The following is a 17500-nucleotide window of genomic DNA, read 5'->3' on the forward strand; positions in this document are numbered from 1 at the left end:
GCACATCAGCCGAGTAATACACACCCACATGTTCCTGCTGCACTGTGTGTGTGTATTTAAGGTTTCCATTCAAGTCTATTTCTGTGTAAGTGCATGAACGTGTGTGTAGTTCTGTGTTTTTACCCGTGTCAACGATAACAACACACACAGCTACAAGGCTCACTAGCCGCACTGTACACAGTGTGGGGCGCGTCAATAAGTAATGAGGGCGATATGAGCAATATATGATACACACAAGATACATATGAGATACAAACAAGATACATGTGAGATACACACAATATACATGTGAGATACATACAAGATACATGTGAAATACATACAAGATACATGTGAGATACATACAAGATAATTGTGAGATACAAACAAGATACATGTGAGATACACTCAAGATACATGTGAGATACAAACAAGATACACACAAGATACATATGAGATACAAACAAGATACATGTGAGATACACACAAGATACATGTGAGATACACACAAGATACATGTGAGATACATACAAGATACATGTGAGATACACACAAGACACACACAAGATACATGTGAGATACATACAAGATACATGTGAGATACACACAAGACACACACAAGATACATGTGAGATACATACAAGATACATGTAAGATACATGTGAGATACACACAAGATACATGTGAGATACAAACAAGATACACACAAGATACATATGAGATACAAACAAGATACATGTGAGATACACACAAGATACATGTGAGATACATACAAGATACATGTGAGATACAAACAAGATACATGTGAGATACATACAAGATACATGTGAGATACACACAAGACACACACAAGATACATGTGAGATACATACAAGATACACACAAGATACATGTGAGATACATACAAGATACATGTGAGATACACACAAGATACAAACAAGATACATGTGAGATACAAACAAGATACATTTGAGATACACACAAGATACATGTGAGATACACACAAGATACATGTAAGATACATGTGAGATACGTACAACATACATGTGAGATACACACAAGATACAAACAAGATACATGTGAGATACATACAAGATACATGTGAAATACATACAAGATACATGTGAGATACATACAAGATAATTGTGAGATACAAACAAGATACATGTGAGATACATACAAGATACATGTGAGATACACACAAGATACAAACAAGATACATGTGAGATACATACAAGATACATGTGAGATACATACAAGATACATGTGAGATACATACAAGATAATTGTGAGATACACACAAGATACATGTGAGATACAAACAAGATACATGTGAGATACATACAAGATACATGTGAGATACAAACAAGATACATGTGAGATACAAACAAGATACATGTGAGATACATACAAGATACATGTGAGATACATACAAGATACATGTAAGATACATGTGAGATACGTACAACATACATGTGAGATACACACAAGATACAAACAAGATACATGTGAGATACATACAAGATACATGTGAAATACATACAAGATACATGTGAGATACATACAAGATAATTGTGAGATACAAACAAGATACATGTGAGATACATACAAGATACATGTGAGATACACACAAGATACAAACAAGATACATGTGAGATACACACAAGATACAAACAAGATACATGTGAGATACATACAAGATACATGTGAGATACATACAAGATACATGTGAGATACACACAAGATACATGTGAGATACACACAAGATACATATGACATACACACAAGATACATGTGAGATACATACAAGATACATGTGAGATACACACTAGATACATGTGAGATACATACAAGATACATGTGAGATACACACAAGATACATGTGAGATACACACTAGATACATGTGAGATACATACAAGATACATGTGAGATACACACAAGATACATGTGAGATACACACAAGATACATGTGAGATACAAACAAGATACATGTGAGATACACACAAGATACATGTGAGATACACACAAGATACATGTGAGATACACACAGTCCGTCCAGACGTATTGATTATATTGATCATATTTACACTTGGTGTGTGTTGTACACTCGGTGTGTGTTTTACACTCGGAGAAGAACTAAACGCTCTGTTTCCATTTGGCACTTTATATCTTGTTGTTTTTTCAAAACAAATAAAGGACTTCTCAACAACAACAACAACAACACTTTAACTGTTTATCGTACGAGTCGTGTCCAGTTTAAGTATTAAAAAAGAGCTAAATTGCGTTGCAGCCATCCTTGTGTGATGGCGTCACGGCCTCGTGCACGTTTTAGTGTGTTTATGACCTGCAGTGGAAACGCTCTCTCGACCGGCGTTTATTGTTTATTTTTGGTTCTCCGAGGTCGCAAACCGAGGCGTTTATGGCATTTATGGGATTTATGTTCCAAACATTTTTCTCAGGGCGTCATTGTCGCTGGCTGAGGACGACAGTTGAGAGTCAGGCGGTTGTTTGTTCATCACAGAAGCATAAAGTGAGACGTCGGTGGTTTCCAGTGGCCCAGTTTCACCAGTTTACTGGGTCCTCGTTTATGTTTTTGTCTCTTTTTCATGTCGATGAGATGGTGCGATACGACCTCGTCGTCGGTTTAACGGCCTCTTGATGACTCGGCAACAAATAAAGTTCAACCAAAAGAAAGAAAGAAACTTCTTGGACAAACAACTCTTTGATCAGCTGTCAAGTTTCAGGAAGTGATCCGTCACCAGAACCAGGTGTGACGTGTGTGTGACAGCTGGTTCTTTCTACAGGCTCTTAGTCATGGTAGTGTTCCTGACTGTCAATCACACATTTAAACAGTCTGTGGCTGCACATTATTTGACATTGCAACATGTATTTTAACATGTGTAGTTAACGGTAATGTTAGCGTCAGTCGCCCCCCCCCCCTGTCAGGACCAGATCCCCCATCACTCCCCTGACTGGCCAGCCTCTCACACCATTATGGAATAAAGCCCCCCCCCCCCCCCCCCCCCAAACACATTCCTCATTCCTCCTCTTAACCCCCCCCCCCCCCCCCCCCCCCCCCCAAACACATTCCTCATTCCTCCTCTTAACCCCCCCCCCCGGCTGAAACGGAGCCAATTAGGCTTCGCTCCTCGCTGTGTTTCAGCCGTTCCTCCTGCTGCTGAGTGATTTGAGTCTGAGCCGCTTCCTCCCCGAGAAGAGGAGAACGGAGAGGAGCCTCTTTAGCTCACCTGCCCCGAACAGCGTGAAGCTCCTCCAGGAGGAGCAGCGCCACCTCTGTTCATTAGGGCCGCAGGAGGCGCGTCTGTGATGTTTCAATATGTGGTGCAGGAGGCTCGTCTGTGATGTTTCAATATGTGGTGGTGGAGGCTCGTCTGTGATGTTTCAATATGTGGTGCAGGAGGCTCGTCTGTGATGTTTCAATATGTGGTGGTGGAGGCTCGTCTGTGATGTTTCAATATGTGGTGCAGGAGGTGAGTCTGTGATGTTTCAATATGTGGTGCAGGAGGCTCGTCTGTGATGTTTCAATATGTGGTGGTGGAGGCGCGTCTGTGATGTTTCAATATGTGGTGGTGGAGGTGAGTCTGTGATGTTTCAATATGTGGTGCAGGAGGTGCGTCTGTGATTCAATATGTGGGATCTTCTAGCTTCTTTACAAGCGTTCTGCTTCAGTGGTTTTAATACTCAATATATATATAGATGTATATATATACATATGTATTTAAATATATATATAAATATATTTATATATATATATATGTATATATATATATATAAATATATGTATATAAGTAAACATATATATTTAAATATATATATTATTTGGAATCTACAAATAATTACACTGTATATGCAATATATATATGTATGTGTGTATATATATATATGTCACATTCCAACAAAGTTGCATGAAACAGTTCATTGTCCACTACATTAATGCAGTATTTCAGCTCTCGGTTCATATTCAGGGAGTGAAGTCGGTGAAGACTTTCCCAACATTGCGTGGTGAGTAAATATATTTTATTTACGTGGCACAGCACTGTGAAAATATCCCCCAAAAACAGATTATTTAATCCTTATGCTTATGTTTATGCATGCAGACGGGCCATCCGTGCCGTCTGGATTCATTGTCAAGTGAGACAATTTTTGGAGACAATTTAATCCCCAATCCTGGTTTGTTTGCTGACATGAAACAGTTTGTCCAATAAAAAGCTCTCTGGGCGTAATAAGGTTTCATAACCGGGATTTGATCTTTACATGTTTGCTGTTGGACAGTGTGTGAGGTGTGCACACTTCCCCTCCTTTTAATTAAACTGTGTGTGTGTGTGTGTGTGTGTGTGTTTGTCCTGTTTCTTGCTCTCTCTATTTTCCACCCTTCATTTCCCCCCCTCCCCCTTTTATCTCTACATGAACTGTGCATGAGGAAGAAAGGGAGGATGGAACAGGGAGGGCAGGCAGCTGTGGATGAAGGAGTGCACGTGGATGAAAGAGTGCATGTGAAGGAGTGCATGTGGATGAAAGAGTGCATGTGAAGGAGTGCATGTGGATGAAAGAGTGCACGTGAAGGAGGAACAAGAGCCGGGTGTCGGTGTCACAAGGTTTATTAAGAGTTTATCGCTTTGGCAGAACTCCAGCAGACGTGTGTGTGTGTGTGTGTGTGTGTGTGTGTGTGTGTGTGTGTTTGTGTGTGTGTTTGTGTATGTGTACTCCTGGATACACACATGTAATCGTGTACGAGTATCCGGTGTGAACGCTTCCACATGTATGTGGATAAAGAAAGTGATAAGAAAAATACACACACACACACAAGCGATGGTTCTGATTGGTGAAAGATGTTGCCGTGCACACCCCAGGTGGGCGTGGCTACGCTTGTCTGTGTAGTTTGTGTGTGTGTGGAAGTGATGGACTTCCACACACGCGTGTGTGTGTGTGTATGTGTGCCTGTGTGTGTGTGTGTGTGCTGCACATCATTCTGCCTGTCTGACCCACTTTCTCCTCCTTCCTTCTCTTTCCCCCTTGCTTCTGTCCGTGCTTCCCTCCTCCCTCTCTCTCTTTTCACATGCCCTTCATCCTTTCTTCCTTCGGCCCTTTTGTACGTCGTTCATCTGATGCTCCTCTGGTTGTATAGAAGTCTATGCTTCATGTGTTGAAGCTGCATTCTCTCTACTGACCACCAGGGGGCGACTCCTCTGGTTGTATAGAAGTCTATGCTTCATGTGTTGAAGCTGCATTCTCTCTCCTGACCACCAGGGGGCGACTCCTCTGGTTGTATAGAAGTCTATGCTTCATGTGTTGAAGCTGCATTCTCTCTCCTGACCACCAGGGGGCGACTCCTCTGGTTGTATAGAAGTCTATGCTTCATGTGTTAAAGCTGCATTCTCTCTCCTGACCACCAGGGGGCGACTCCTCTGGTTGTATAGAAGTTTATGCTTCATGTGTTAAAGCTGCATTCTCTCTCCTGACCACCAGGGGGCGACTCCTCTGGTTGTATAGAAGTCTATGCTTCATGTGTTAAAGCTGCATTCCCTCTACTGACCACGAGGGGGCGACTCCTCTGGTTGTATAGAAGTCTATGCTTCATGTGTTAAAGCTGCATTCCCTCTACTGACCACGAGGGGGCGACTCCTCTGGTTGTATAGAAGTCTATGCTTCATGTGTTAAAGCTGCATTCTCTCTCCTGACAACCAGGGGGCGACTCCTCTGGTTGTATAGAAGTCTATGCTTCATGTGTTGAAGCTGCATTCTCTCTACTGACCACCAGGGGGCGACTCCTCTGGTTGTATAGAAGTCTATGCTTCATGTGTTAAAGCTGCATTCTCTCTCCTGACAACCAGGGGGCGACTCCTCTGGTTGTATAGAAGTCTATGCTTCATGTGTTAAAGCTGCATTCCCTCTACTGACCACCAGGGGGCGACTCCTCTGGTTGTATAGAAGTCTATGCTTCATGTGTTAAAGCTGCATTCTCTCTACTGACCACCAAAGAAAACATGGAAACAGGAAGTTAAAGACTCTACTAACACACACACGCCGTGATTAAAGGAGCCGTGCTAAGATGCTAAGATGCTAAGATGCTAATGCTGCAGACGACAGTTATTGGGGGTTAAATCTGTTGGGTGTCAAAATGTTCTATTCAGTTTTTTTTACTCAACTCTGCAGAAATGACGTGTTTTATATTTCCAGCAGCGGCAGTAGGATTGAAATAAAGAGTAACTGAGGAAAATAATGGCTTTTTAGACCACGCATGAGTAAAAACAACAACAAATTCCTTTCGGTCGCCGAGATAAAAGAAATATATTAATATCACCCTCGCACGTTGAATCCAGATACTGCAGCTGTCATCTGGTGGGCCTCACCTCACAGGCTGGTGCTCTGTTTTGGGTCGTGACCGGGAGTTAAAGAGAGTCGAGGCATGGCACCTTTTTTTTTAAACACAGAGATATTTAAAAGAAAATGCTCCGTATGGCACGAGGAACCTTGAAAGGGAATATGAGCAGGAATTATGAATTCAAATACCCTCAGCTTTGATTTAAAAACCATCTGCAGTGAGCAGAGAGAGCTTCAGCCTTGATGATGTGTGTTCCTGGGCTAGAAGTCCCGGAGGACCTGAGAGGAACCATTTGGTTCTTCATAAACAAGTCATAGTATTGTTTTTGTTTTTTTAAATCAATGCACTCGGCAACTCGTCGTCCTTGAACACGCGCGTGTGAGCCGTAAAGGGGGAGTGACCAATAAACGGCGATCAGAGCGGATCAATCAACTCGCATGCAAATATTGCGCAACCGAACTCTTCCAACCAGGCAGCGATGCAAATGTGCAACAGTTGCTGCACTTTTCATGTAACACCTGACTGGACCCACGAGAGGAAGGATTCTACTTCTAGATAAATCCTTTATATGAAACATACATATTCATCCGAGGCATCGAACTGGAAGGGGGCCGGTACCGATATCCAAATATACCAGCTGTCGGCCTCCCAGTGCTCAGTGGGATCGATACGGATCGTTAGTAATGAACCACATTGGGGTCGGGGGTGATATCGGGCCAATTAAAGATCAATAGTGCCGATCTTTAGCTGGCTGCCTGCTCCCAGTGGTGTGTGTGTGTGTGTGTGTGTGCGTCCCAGGGCCAATGAGCAGTCGATGTTGCTCATTAGGAAGCAGCTCAGGTCTGTAGTCGGCGCGCTGGGAGCTGAGCGGCTCGTCAATAAGATCTGATCTGGAGTCAGTGGGAGGAATGAAGAAAGAATCTTATTATCTCACTTGTTTTGTTTTGTTTTTGGAGTCCTGTTATATTCACATTATAGATTGTTTTGGGTTTTTTAAAGAGCTGCGTCTGTGTCGCAACGTTGTTATTGGATCTCTTTATTGTACAGTTTTTACCATGAAATCCATTTTGATCACAGATACCACTGAGAGAGACACACACACACACACACACACACACACACACACACGCATGCATTCCCTTGCTGGTCCCACTGGGTTTATCTCTATCTCAGAGATCACTTTGGGAATTAGTTCTGCACCTCCACACCTCCGCCGAATGGAAAGACACTCATTAAAATATGTTTACATCCACCTGTTGTTGTTTGTGCATCGAAAAGACAAAAGTAAAACAACAGTTTTATAACAAGGCGTAATAATACAAATTTAAAAAAGTAAAATAAATAGATTTGGCTCCCTGGGACACTTGAATGAAACGGAGCCTTTGTTGATGTTAAAAACAACACCTGTGACGGCTCTAAATGTCTCCTCATTACAATATTCAGTGAATAGTGTACTTTCGCTTTCAGTGTAATTTGTACTTGTTATTTGTTTATTTCAACTGTAAAATGTCTTAACCTACTCAAGGGTTTATAAAAGTCTTGAGGAGATCATTTCCATTCATGACCTCTTGGAAAATGTGCTCAAATAGTGTATTACTTTGATGGAAAAGTACCCAGTTACTCCCTCTCTGTGTCACACACACACACTCACACACACACACGCACACACTCACACACACACACACACACACAAAACGTGGTGCCCTCCTGCCAGACACCTGTTGAAGTAATTAGAGGTTGATGGCAGCCAGTGCTCTGCTGACCGCTCAGTGTGTGTGTGTGTGTGTGTGTGTGTGTGTGTGTGTGTGTGTGTGTGTGTGTGTGTGTGGATGGATGGATGAAGCAAGAGGAGGAATACTGTTTCTGTTTGCTGGTAGTCTGTTTGCTGGTAGTCTGTTTGCTGGTAGTCTGTCCGCTGGTAGTCTGTGTGCTGGTAGTCTGTCTGCTGGTGGTCTTTCTGCTGGTAGTCTGTCTGCTCGTAGTCTGTGTGCTGTGTAGTCTGTTTGCTGGTAGTCTGTGTGCTGGTAGTCTGTCTGCTCGTAGTCTGTGTGCTGTGTAGTCTGTGTGCTGATAGTCTGTGTGCTGGTAGTCTCTGTGCTGGTAGTCTTTCTGCTGGTAGTCTGTGTGCTGGTAGTCTGTCTGCTGGTAGTCTGTGTGCTGGTAGTCTGTGTTCTGGTAGACTGTGTGCTGGTAGTCTGTGTGCTGGTAGTCTCTGTGCTGGTAGTCTTTCTGCTGGTAGTCTGTGTGCTGGTAGTCTGTCTGCTGGTAGTATGTGTGCTGGTAGTCTTTCTGCCGATAGTCTGTGCTGGTAGTCTGTCTGCTGGTAGTCTGTGTGCTGGTAGTCTTTCTGATGGTAGTCTGTGTGCTGGTAGTCTTTCTGCTGGTAGTCTGTGTGCTGGTAGTCTGTGCTGGTAGTCTTTCTGCTGGTAGTCTGTCTGCTGGTAGTCTGTGTACTGGTAGTCTTTCTGCTGGTAGTCTGTGTGCTGGTAGTCTTTCTGCTGGTAGTCTGTGTGCTGGTAGTCTGTGTGCTGGTAGTCTGTCTGCTGGTAGTCTGTGTACTGGTAGTCTTTCTGCTGGTAGTCTGTGTGCTGGTAGTCTGTGTGCTGGTAGTCTGTGTGCTGGTAGTCTTTCTGCTGGTAGTCTGTCTGCTGGTAGTCTGTGTACTGGTAGTCTTTCTGCTGGTAGTCTGTGTGCTGGTAGTCTGTGTGCTGGTAGTCTGTGTGCTGGTAGTCTGTCTGCTGGTAGTATGTGTGCTGGTAGTCTGTGTGCTGGTAGACTAACACACCGTCCAAAACATTAAAGTGAGCAACAGAATATGACGCATCATAAGTTGTGGAAAGTCAAATAGGAGTTATTTTACCTCCTCTCCTCTCTTTCCTTATCTTCACCTCCCATCCTGCTCCATACTCCCTTGTCATGTGTCCAGGCAGATAGTTGTTTTTTAAAACAGTACAGACACACACACACACACGCACACAGACACACACACACACACACACACACACACACACACACACACACACACACACACACACACACACACACACACACAGAGTGTCCTAATCAAAGCCAGGCTCTGCACATTGTGTCCCAGTTGAGCAGCTATTTATATCTGCGGTGCTCAAACAGGGATGGAGTGGGTCAGATAGGCTGGGCTGACGAATCCATCAAGACCGGCAGATAAACAATCCGCCTGCTGGACCGCCACACACACACACACACACACACACACACAGACACACCTGCACATTCACTGTTGAAGTTAACAAACAAACCAATTATGTTTCTTTATCACAAATGCAAACTCATACAAAAGGCTTTGCTCTCTTTCTGCCTCTGTTTATCCCATGTGCTGACACACACACACACACGCACACACACACACAGGTGCGGTTCGAGACACATGATTACTGATTCACCGTTGTGAGAGTTGGCAGTGATCCCGCTTCTGGCTTGTTGGTTTGGGACTCAAGTGCTCTGGCTCGGACCCAATTAGTTTCCCTCCTTCCTCCCCCTGCAGTTACTCTGTTGTCACGGCGATGTGTTGGCCGGTCTGTGCAGTATATAAATCACAGACAAATAACAGCATGTTCTCCACATAATCTGAGGTGGACATAAATATCAGAGTGTGTAATGGCTCGTAGCAGGTTGATCCTGACATACCTGTGAGGACGTGAAACCTTTGTCTTGTAAAGACAATTCAGTGCTCTGTGTGTGTGTGTGTGTGTGTGTGTGTGTGTGTGTGTTTGTATTTAGAACCACACACTGACATATTATTCATACTGAGTATGACGTGAGATGTAGTGTGTGTGCAAGAGAAGGCCCTTATGTGTACTTCATTAGCAAGAATTATTTGAGAGGACGTGAGATTACTGCACAACTGCCCCACAATGCATTGCGTCTGGGTGCCTTGAGACCGACCGTCGGCCTTGACAGAGTTTAAGCCAGGCTGAAAAATGTGCCTTTTATTTAAAATGTTTTCTACCCAGCAAAGAAATTGATTGGATTCCCAACATGTGGTCAGTTTATACGAACAACGCCGTTGGCCGGTTGTGCGTTCGGTTTAAACAGGAAATTCATACTTGGGCGCTTATTTAGCAGGCAGTGTGCAATACGTACAATGCCTGATTATTAGTGTGCAGTGTGTTAGTGTGCAGTGTGTTAGCATGGAGTGCGTTAGCACGCAGTGCATTACCACGATGTGCGTTAGTATGATGTGCGTTAGTATGCAATACGTTAGCATGCAGTACGTATGCATGCAGTACGTTAGCATGCAGTGCATTAGTATGGAGTGTGTTAGTATGCAGTGCGTTAGCACGCAGTACGTTAGCATGCAGTGCATTAGTACGAAGTGCGTTAGCACGTATTGCGTTAGTATGGAGTGTTTTAGTATGCAGTATGTTAGCATGCAGTGTGTTAGTATGCAGTGTGTTAGCATGCAGTGCGTTAGTATGGAGTGTTTTAGTATGCAGTATGTTAGCATGCAGTGTGTTAGTATGGAGTGTGTTAGCATGCAGTGCGTTAGTATGGAGTGTTTTAGTATGCAGTATGTTAGCATGCAGTGCGTTAGTATGGAGTGTGTTAGTATGCCGTGTGTTAGCATGCAGTGCGTTAGTATGGAGTGTGTTAGTATGCAGTGTGTTAGCATGCAGTGCGTTAGTATGGAGTGTTTTAGTATGCAGTATGTTAGCATGCAGTGCGTTAGTATGGAGTGTTTTAGTATGCAGTATGTTAGCATGCAGTGTGTTAACATGCAGTGTGTTAGTATGGAATGTGTTAGCATGGAGTGTGTTAGCATGGAGTGTGTTAGTATGCAGTGTGTTAGTATGCAGTGTGTTAGTATGCAGTGTTTTAGTATGGAGTGTGTTAGTATGCAGTGTGTTAGTATGGAGTGTGTTAGTATGGAATGTGTTAGCATGCAGTGTGTTAGCATGGAGTGTGTTAGTATGCAGTGTGTTAGCATGGAGTGTGTTAGTATGCAGTGTGTTAGCATGCAGTGTGTTAGCATGGAGTGTGTTAGTATGCAGTGTGTTAGCATGCAGTGTGTTCGCATGGAGTGTGTTAGTATGCAGTGTGTTAGTATGGAGTGTGTTAGTATGGAGTGTGTTAGTATGGAGTGTGTTAGTATGCAGTGTGTTAGCATGCAGTGCGTTAGCATGCAGTGTGTTAGCATGCAGTGTGTTAGTATGGAGTGCGTTAGCATGCAGTGTGTTAGCATGCAGTGTGTTAGTATGGAGTGTGTTAGTATGCAGTGTGTTAGCATGCAGTGTGTTAGCATGGAGTATGTTAGTATGCAGTGTGTTAGCATGCAGTGTGTTAGCATGGAGTGTGTTAGTATGCAGTGTGTTAGTATGGAGTGTGTTAGTATGGAGTGTGTTAGTATGCAGTGTGTTAGCATGCAGTGCGTTAGTATGCAGTGTGTTAGCATGCAGTGTGTTAGTATGGAGTGTGTTAGCATGCAGTGCGTTAGCATGCAGTGTGTTAGTATGGAGTGTTTTAGTACGAACTGCGTTAGTACAGAGTGTTTTAGTATGCAGTACGTTAGCATGCAGTGCGTTAGTATGGAATAAGTTAGTATCCAGTCTCCCCTTTCGGAGTCTTCTGTCCACATCTAGCTAACTCGGGTCTCCACCCTCTGAGACTGTTTCATTTGTAGATAAAATGATTTTGTGAGCATGTAAAAGCTTCAGCTGCCAGAGGACCGCGCCGAATCGTGTTTACTTAGCCTCTTGCACCGTCTGTCTCTCTCCCAACCTGTTTTCTCTCTCTCTCTCTCTCTCTCTCTATATATATATATATATATATATATATATATATTCCATCTATTTCTGTCTCTCTATTAGTTTCAGCCTCTTTACTCGCTTTCTTGTCTTTGCTTCTCCTTCTCTTGTATCTGTTGCCAATTCAAAAAATATTCGCACACACACATTTAAAACCACAGCTCTTCTATGAACATCCATATGCGCTGAACATAAACATGCAGACGGTCATCTCCCGGCTCTCTTCTGTCCGTGCACTCACATGCACACTCGTCTACAGCTTCCAGGGCCACGTGGTCGTCGTCAGTGTGTGGAGCAGGAGGGCTCAGCTGGACTTTGTGGAACAAGAGTGTGTTGGCAGGAAGCCACCGCGTTGATTGTCTCGTTACTGGATGCACATAAATCCGTGATGTGATATATTGTTGCTTTGATCTTTATCTATATTAAACTAGTATTTTTAGCTTCTAGAAAGTAGAACAAGAAGCTGAGAAAAGATACCTCTAACAGATTACTAATTGCGTTACATATTGTTTTGACCACTTTACAACTTTATTAGCAGTCAATTGTCTATTCATACCTGCAACAGACATAGAACAATCGAATCATTTATTTCAACAATATATACTCTCTTTCTTTCCTTTTTTTAGCTTTGTGTTGCTACCTCTGGGCAGGTAGCATCCAGTGCGTTTATCACTGCTTTTTTCCTATTAAAACTGCTGCCAGAAATGTGTTTGATGAGCAGGAAGATACTAACCCAAAACAATGAGCTGAAAGAGCTCAAAAAGGTCTGGAGAGCTGCAGTTTGGGAATAATTTTTCACAACGAGCGATTGCGAGGCTGGATCCATTTTTAATATAAGAAATGTTGACTGTTAAGCGTCCCTAGGTGCGTGTGCAGTGTGTGTTGTACGATGATTGTTACGCGGCTGGACCCGGTGTGTGTCTGTTTGTATTTACAGCCACACGTCTGCAGGTCATAATGTTTATCCTCCACTAAACCAACCACAATGCAACAGGCTCTTGGCGCGATGTGTTTGTAACGCCGGTGTCGTGTGTTCCAGGTGCGTAACCTGTGCTACATGGTGACGCGGAGGGAGAAAATGAAACACACCATGTGCGACCTCCAGGAGAAGATCTTCCATCTGCAGATACAACTCCTGGAAGAGGACGTTGCTGGAGGTAAGCGACGAAGAAAACACCCGTGTGTGAAAGCAATAGAAATAAAGCCGCTACCTTTCACCCACTCTAACACTGTAGCCGAGGCCGCCAACACACTCTGTGCACCCAAAAAAAAAAAAATGCAATTTGGAAAAGCTCAAGTGCATAACGATTGAATGCAAACCCTTGTTGTTGAGTGTGGTGGGCGGACAGCTTTGGGGAAATGGCCCGTCATAATTTTTGTAGGCCACACTCGACACCTCCACAGCCAACAACACTGAACTAATGGTTCAGCCGGATATTGTGACACACACCAGCCACATGAATGGAGCTGGATTTCCTCTCCACTCGGGTGAAGTTTGACCTCGATGCTGCTCGATGCCGCTGCTCCGTGATGGAGAACATGGTGGTTGAGATATCTGCTCAAAACAAGAGTGATATTCTTAGTGCGACTGCCAAGTGAAAACTGGTATTTTCACCACTTGGTAGAGTCGGTTACGACCTTTTTCCTCCCTGGGTTCTTTACATTATTATCATTTTACCTGGAAATAACAAAACCCCTCATAAAGGAGGTAGTTCTAACACCAGGGGGCGACTCCTCTGGTTGTATAGAAGTCTATGCTTCATGTGTTAAAGCTGCATTCTCTCTCCTGACCACCAGGGGGCGACTCCTCTGGTTGTATAGAAGTCTATGCTTCATGTCTTAAAGCTGCATTCTCTCTCCTGACCACCAGGGGGCGACTCCTCTGGTTGTATAGAAGTCTATATAAATGGCTCTACTTCTCTTGATTTATTCCCTCAGTAAATATTGTAAACATGAGTTTATGGTCTCAATCTCTAGTTTCAAGTCAATTAATTAGTTTTTTGGTCACCTAGAAATGTCTTATTCAGCTTATGGTTGTATTTAGCTCGTCAGACACAAACCAATAGTCCTGGTGACTAAGTCCTATTTTTATATACAGTCTGTGTAGTAAACACATTTGTATAAGGATAATAAATAAATAAACACAACCTTATTATATATATACATATGTGTATAACAAAATGGAGACTAATCACAGTTAGGACCAGAACAACAACAGCTGCCTTTTTATCGATGTATCTTTCTCGTGGAGGTTTTAGTAAAGTTCTGACTTGATTATTAAACTCTTCCAGAGCCGGGAGACGCCTCACCTTTTGACACCAGTCCGGACTTTAGTACATCAGCCAGAGGCCCGCCGGTGAAGAGCCTTAAAAGTTAGTGACAACATCCTAACTAATCAATAAAAACTGGCTCAGGTGCCGGTGTGATGATGTCATAAACCTGTGAACATAATGCCATAATGCTGCAGCTCTCGTGCACCTGAAGTCTAGCAAAGAAAGCAAAGGATCTCCTACGCTGTGCAAACATCTAACCCAGGGAGAAGATCAGCCAATCAGAGGACACTTCCTGGTCTGCGTATACATGTACGCCGATGAGCTCGTCAAGTCTCCTTTAAATAAGCTCCCGTAATTGTAAACAAGCAGTACATTTACTGATATTATAGAAAGTAGGTTTAGAATCGCACAATATCAGTCCCGAATTACACAATGTAACCTGTAGACTGTAAAGAGGTCTGAAAGCACCAACTACACCCGCCGAGAGTCGGATAACAAACACAACGGGTTCTCATCGGCTGTCGTTGAACCATATTATGGTTATGCTAACGTGGTTATGCTAACGTGGCTGTTCTTCAACCTGGAATCTATTGTCCAGATGTTTTTGTGTCCATAATGGAGCGATTCCGCAGCTCTTGACATGCTCGGGTGGTCATTAATACACGTGTGTGACAACATAACAAAAAGGCCCTTTTAGCGGGTTTGTGGGATTACCTCGCCGCCGTCTGTTCGATACCGGGGACCAATTTCCTAAGATGTTTCGCCCCCAACGTTGGGGGCGAAAGATGTCACTAGAGCGACGCTTGAAGCGCGTCGTTGTGAGGAAATGAAAGTGACCTGCATCCGTGATGAGGAGCCCTGATTGGTTGTCGCAGCCGTGACAGTGAAAGCTTGTTGTCATGGTGATACCGGTTACAGCTCGCTGGTAATGATAGTGAACTCTCGACAGCTCGCCCCTGTGGCTGTGTGTGTGCGTGTGTGCGTCTGTGTGTGTGCGTGTGTGCGTGTGTGCGTGCGTGTGTGTGTGTATGTGTGCAAAAGTGCTCAATTTTCAGTGCTCATCATTCCCGAGGACGGCTGCACGTACACACATTTATACACTCCACTAAATCTTACAAACACGTTGACTCTCTCTCCTTTTCTAACTCCCTCTGTGTCACACACATACACGCACACACACACACACACACACACACACACACACACTTGCAGAGCTGCTGACTCAGCATTGCCATCAGGTACTGGGAGCTCTGCTGCTGGCACTAAACAGCCATATCTATTCTTACTGCCACAGGAGTTAGATATGGGAGGATAGTGTGTGTGTGTGTGTGTGTGTGTGTGTGTGTGCGTGCACGTGCACCGGAGAGTGAAGGATGAGGTCGTCTCCCGCAATGATTCGGTTTGTCCCTCACCTTGCATCTACCTCTTTTATCTTTCTCTCTTATGTTCCCTCTCTCCGTTTCTCCTCTTTAATCTATTCCTCCTCCTCTTTTATTTCTCTTTCGTCCTCCTTCCCTCTCCCCCCGTCTTACCCTTGGTACCTTCTTCAGCTCCTTCTTCACTCAAACTGACTCTGCGATATTAAAAGTAAAAGAATAATAGATGTTCAGACTACGGTAATGCTCAGATTAGTCTCAGCAGGGGAAAGTTATGGAGTTGAAAACAAATCAAAATGAAAACGGTGTCAGTTTGGTTCATATTGATCTTCTATGCAGAGCCAATGTGAAGCAATAAGCAGAACATGTCTAAAGACACTGAAGATACTCTGTTTGGTTTTTTTTTAAATACGTCTGACGTCCAATTCCGATGTGTAAAATCAAAATGTTCTCCATGCACCGGCTCCTTCCCCCGGGGCTTGTTTTTTTTTTTTTTTTTTTTTTTTTTCAAAAAACGTGGAAACCACACACACACACACACACACACACACAGCTCTCTAACCCGAAACAGACCCACAAGCCTCAGTCCGCCCGTCTGTCTCTCACAACACTTAACCTGTCATGTCCCGCCTCCTGTCTGTCATGTTTATCGGCCTGTCTGTCATGTCGGGGGGAGGTGTGTGTGTGTGTGCGAGGCAGCTCTCGTCATGCTCTGTGCATGCTAACCCTGTGCATGCTAACTCTGTGCATGCTAACCCTGTGCATGGAATCATTAAAAAGTCATATTTCACACACACACACACACACACATAGAGAGAGAGAAAGAGAGAGAGAGAGTATTATTATTATGCAGGAAGTGCACTAAATCTACATTTGAGCTCAAACTGAGCTGTGACAAGCTGACAGTGGTTAGTGTTGGCCTCTCTGAGTGTGTGTGTGTGTGTGTGTATGTGTGTGTGTGTGTGTGTGTGTGTGTGTGTGTGTGACTGTGTGTGTGTGTGTGTGTGTGTGAGATAGAGCGTGAGGAAGACAGAGAAAATAAGGACCGAGGATGACGGAAAGGGACACGAATGTAATGGGATGAAAGAACAAGAGCATTGAGAGAGAGAGAGGGAGAGAGAGGCAACAGCAGAACGTCGATAACAAAAGAGGAACAAGAAGTGTTTAAAAAGGATGGAGGGAGATTAAAACGTGCACGGGGGGAAAGCGGATGTCCTTGAAAAAAGCCCAAAAAGCATCTTTCAACGTGCTGTGGAGCTCATGAGAGGAACAAGAAGAGATTAGGAAGTAGGAAAGGTTGTAAAAGGGTCCTAATGAGAGGATATGATGGTCCTTGTGAGAGGATAGGAGTATCCTTATGAGAGGATAGGAGTGTCCTTGTGAGAGGATATGAGTGTTCTTGTGAGAGGATAGGAGTGTCCTTGTGAGAGGATATGAGGGTCCTTATGAGAGGATATGAGGGTCCTTATGAGAGGATAGGAGCGTTCTTGTGAGAGGATATGAGGGTCCTTATGAGAGGATAGGAGGGTCCTCCTGTCACAAGAAAAGAAGTGAACTGATGGAGACGGATCCCTCGCCGTTAATGGCCGCCGCGATTTCCGCAACGACCGTGAAATAAATTGGAAAAGTGGGGAAATTGTGCGTTTGAATTTGCAATTTCTGTCATTGCCTCAATGGATGTGTGCTGGTTTGAAAACGCTTCTGGAACATAAATCTATAAGGTTCAAAAGGGTCATTGTGTTTGTTGT

At 43.8% G+C, this 17500-nt stretch overlaps 1 protein-coding gene across 1 annotated transcript in view; it reads left to right on the forward strand.

The window, feature by feature from the left end:
* Positions 1–17500, forward strand: part of jade2 (jade family PHD finger 2) — a 112161-nt gene that overhangs the window by 81481 nt on the left and 13180 nt on the right. The window contains exons 11-12 of the mRNA XM_034550433.1: positions 13143–13260; positions 14395–14475. Coding sequence (XP_034406324.1) covers positions 13143–13260; positions 14395–14475 — 199 coding nt within the window. The remainder of the gene's footprint in view (positions 1–13142; positions 13261–14394; positions 14476–17500) is intronic.

This window comes from Cyclopterus lumpus, chromosome 14 (genome assembly GCF_009769545.1).
Source record: "Cyclopterus lumpus isolate fCycLum1 chromosome 14, fCycLum1.pri, whole genome shotgun sequence".
Taxonomy (NCBI): domain Eukaryota; kingdom Metazoa; phylum Chordata; class Actinopteri; order Perciformes; family Cyclopteridae; genus Cyclopterus; species Cyclopterus lumpus.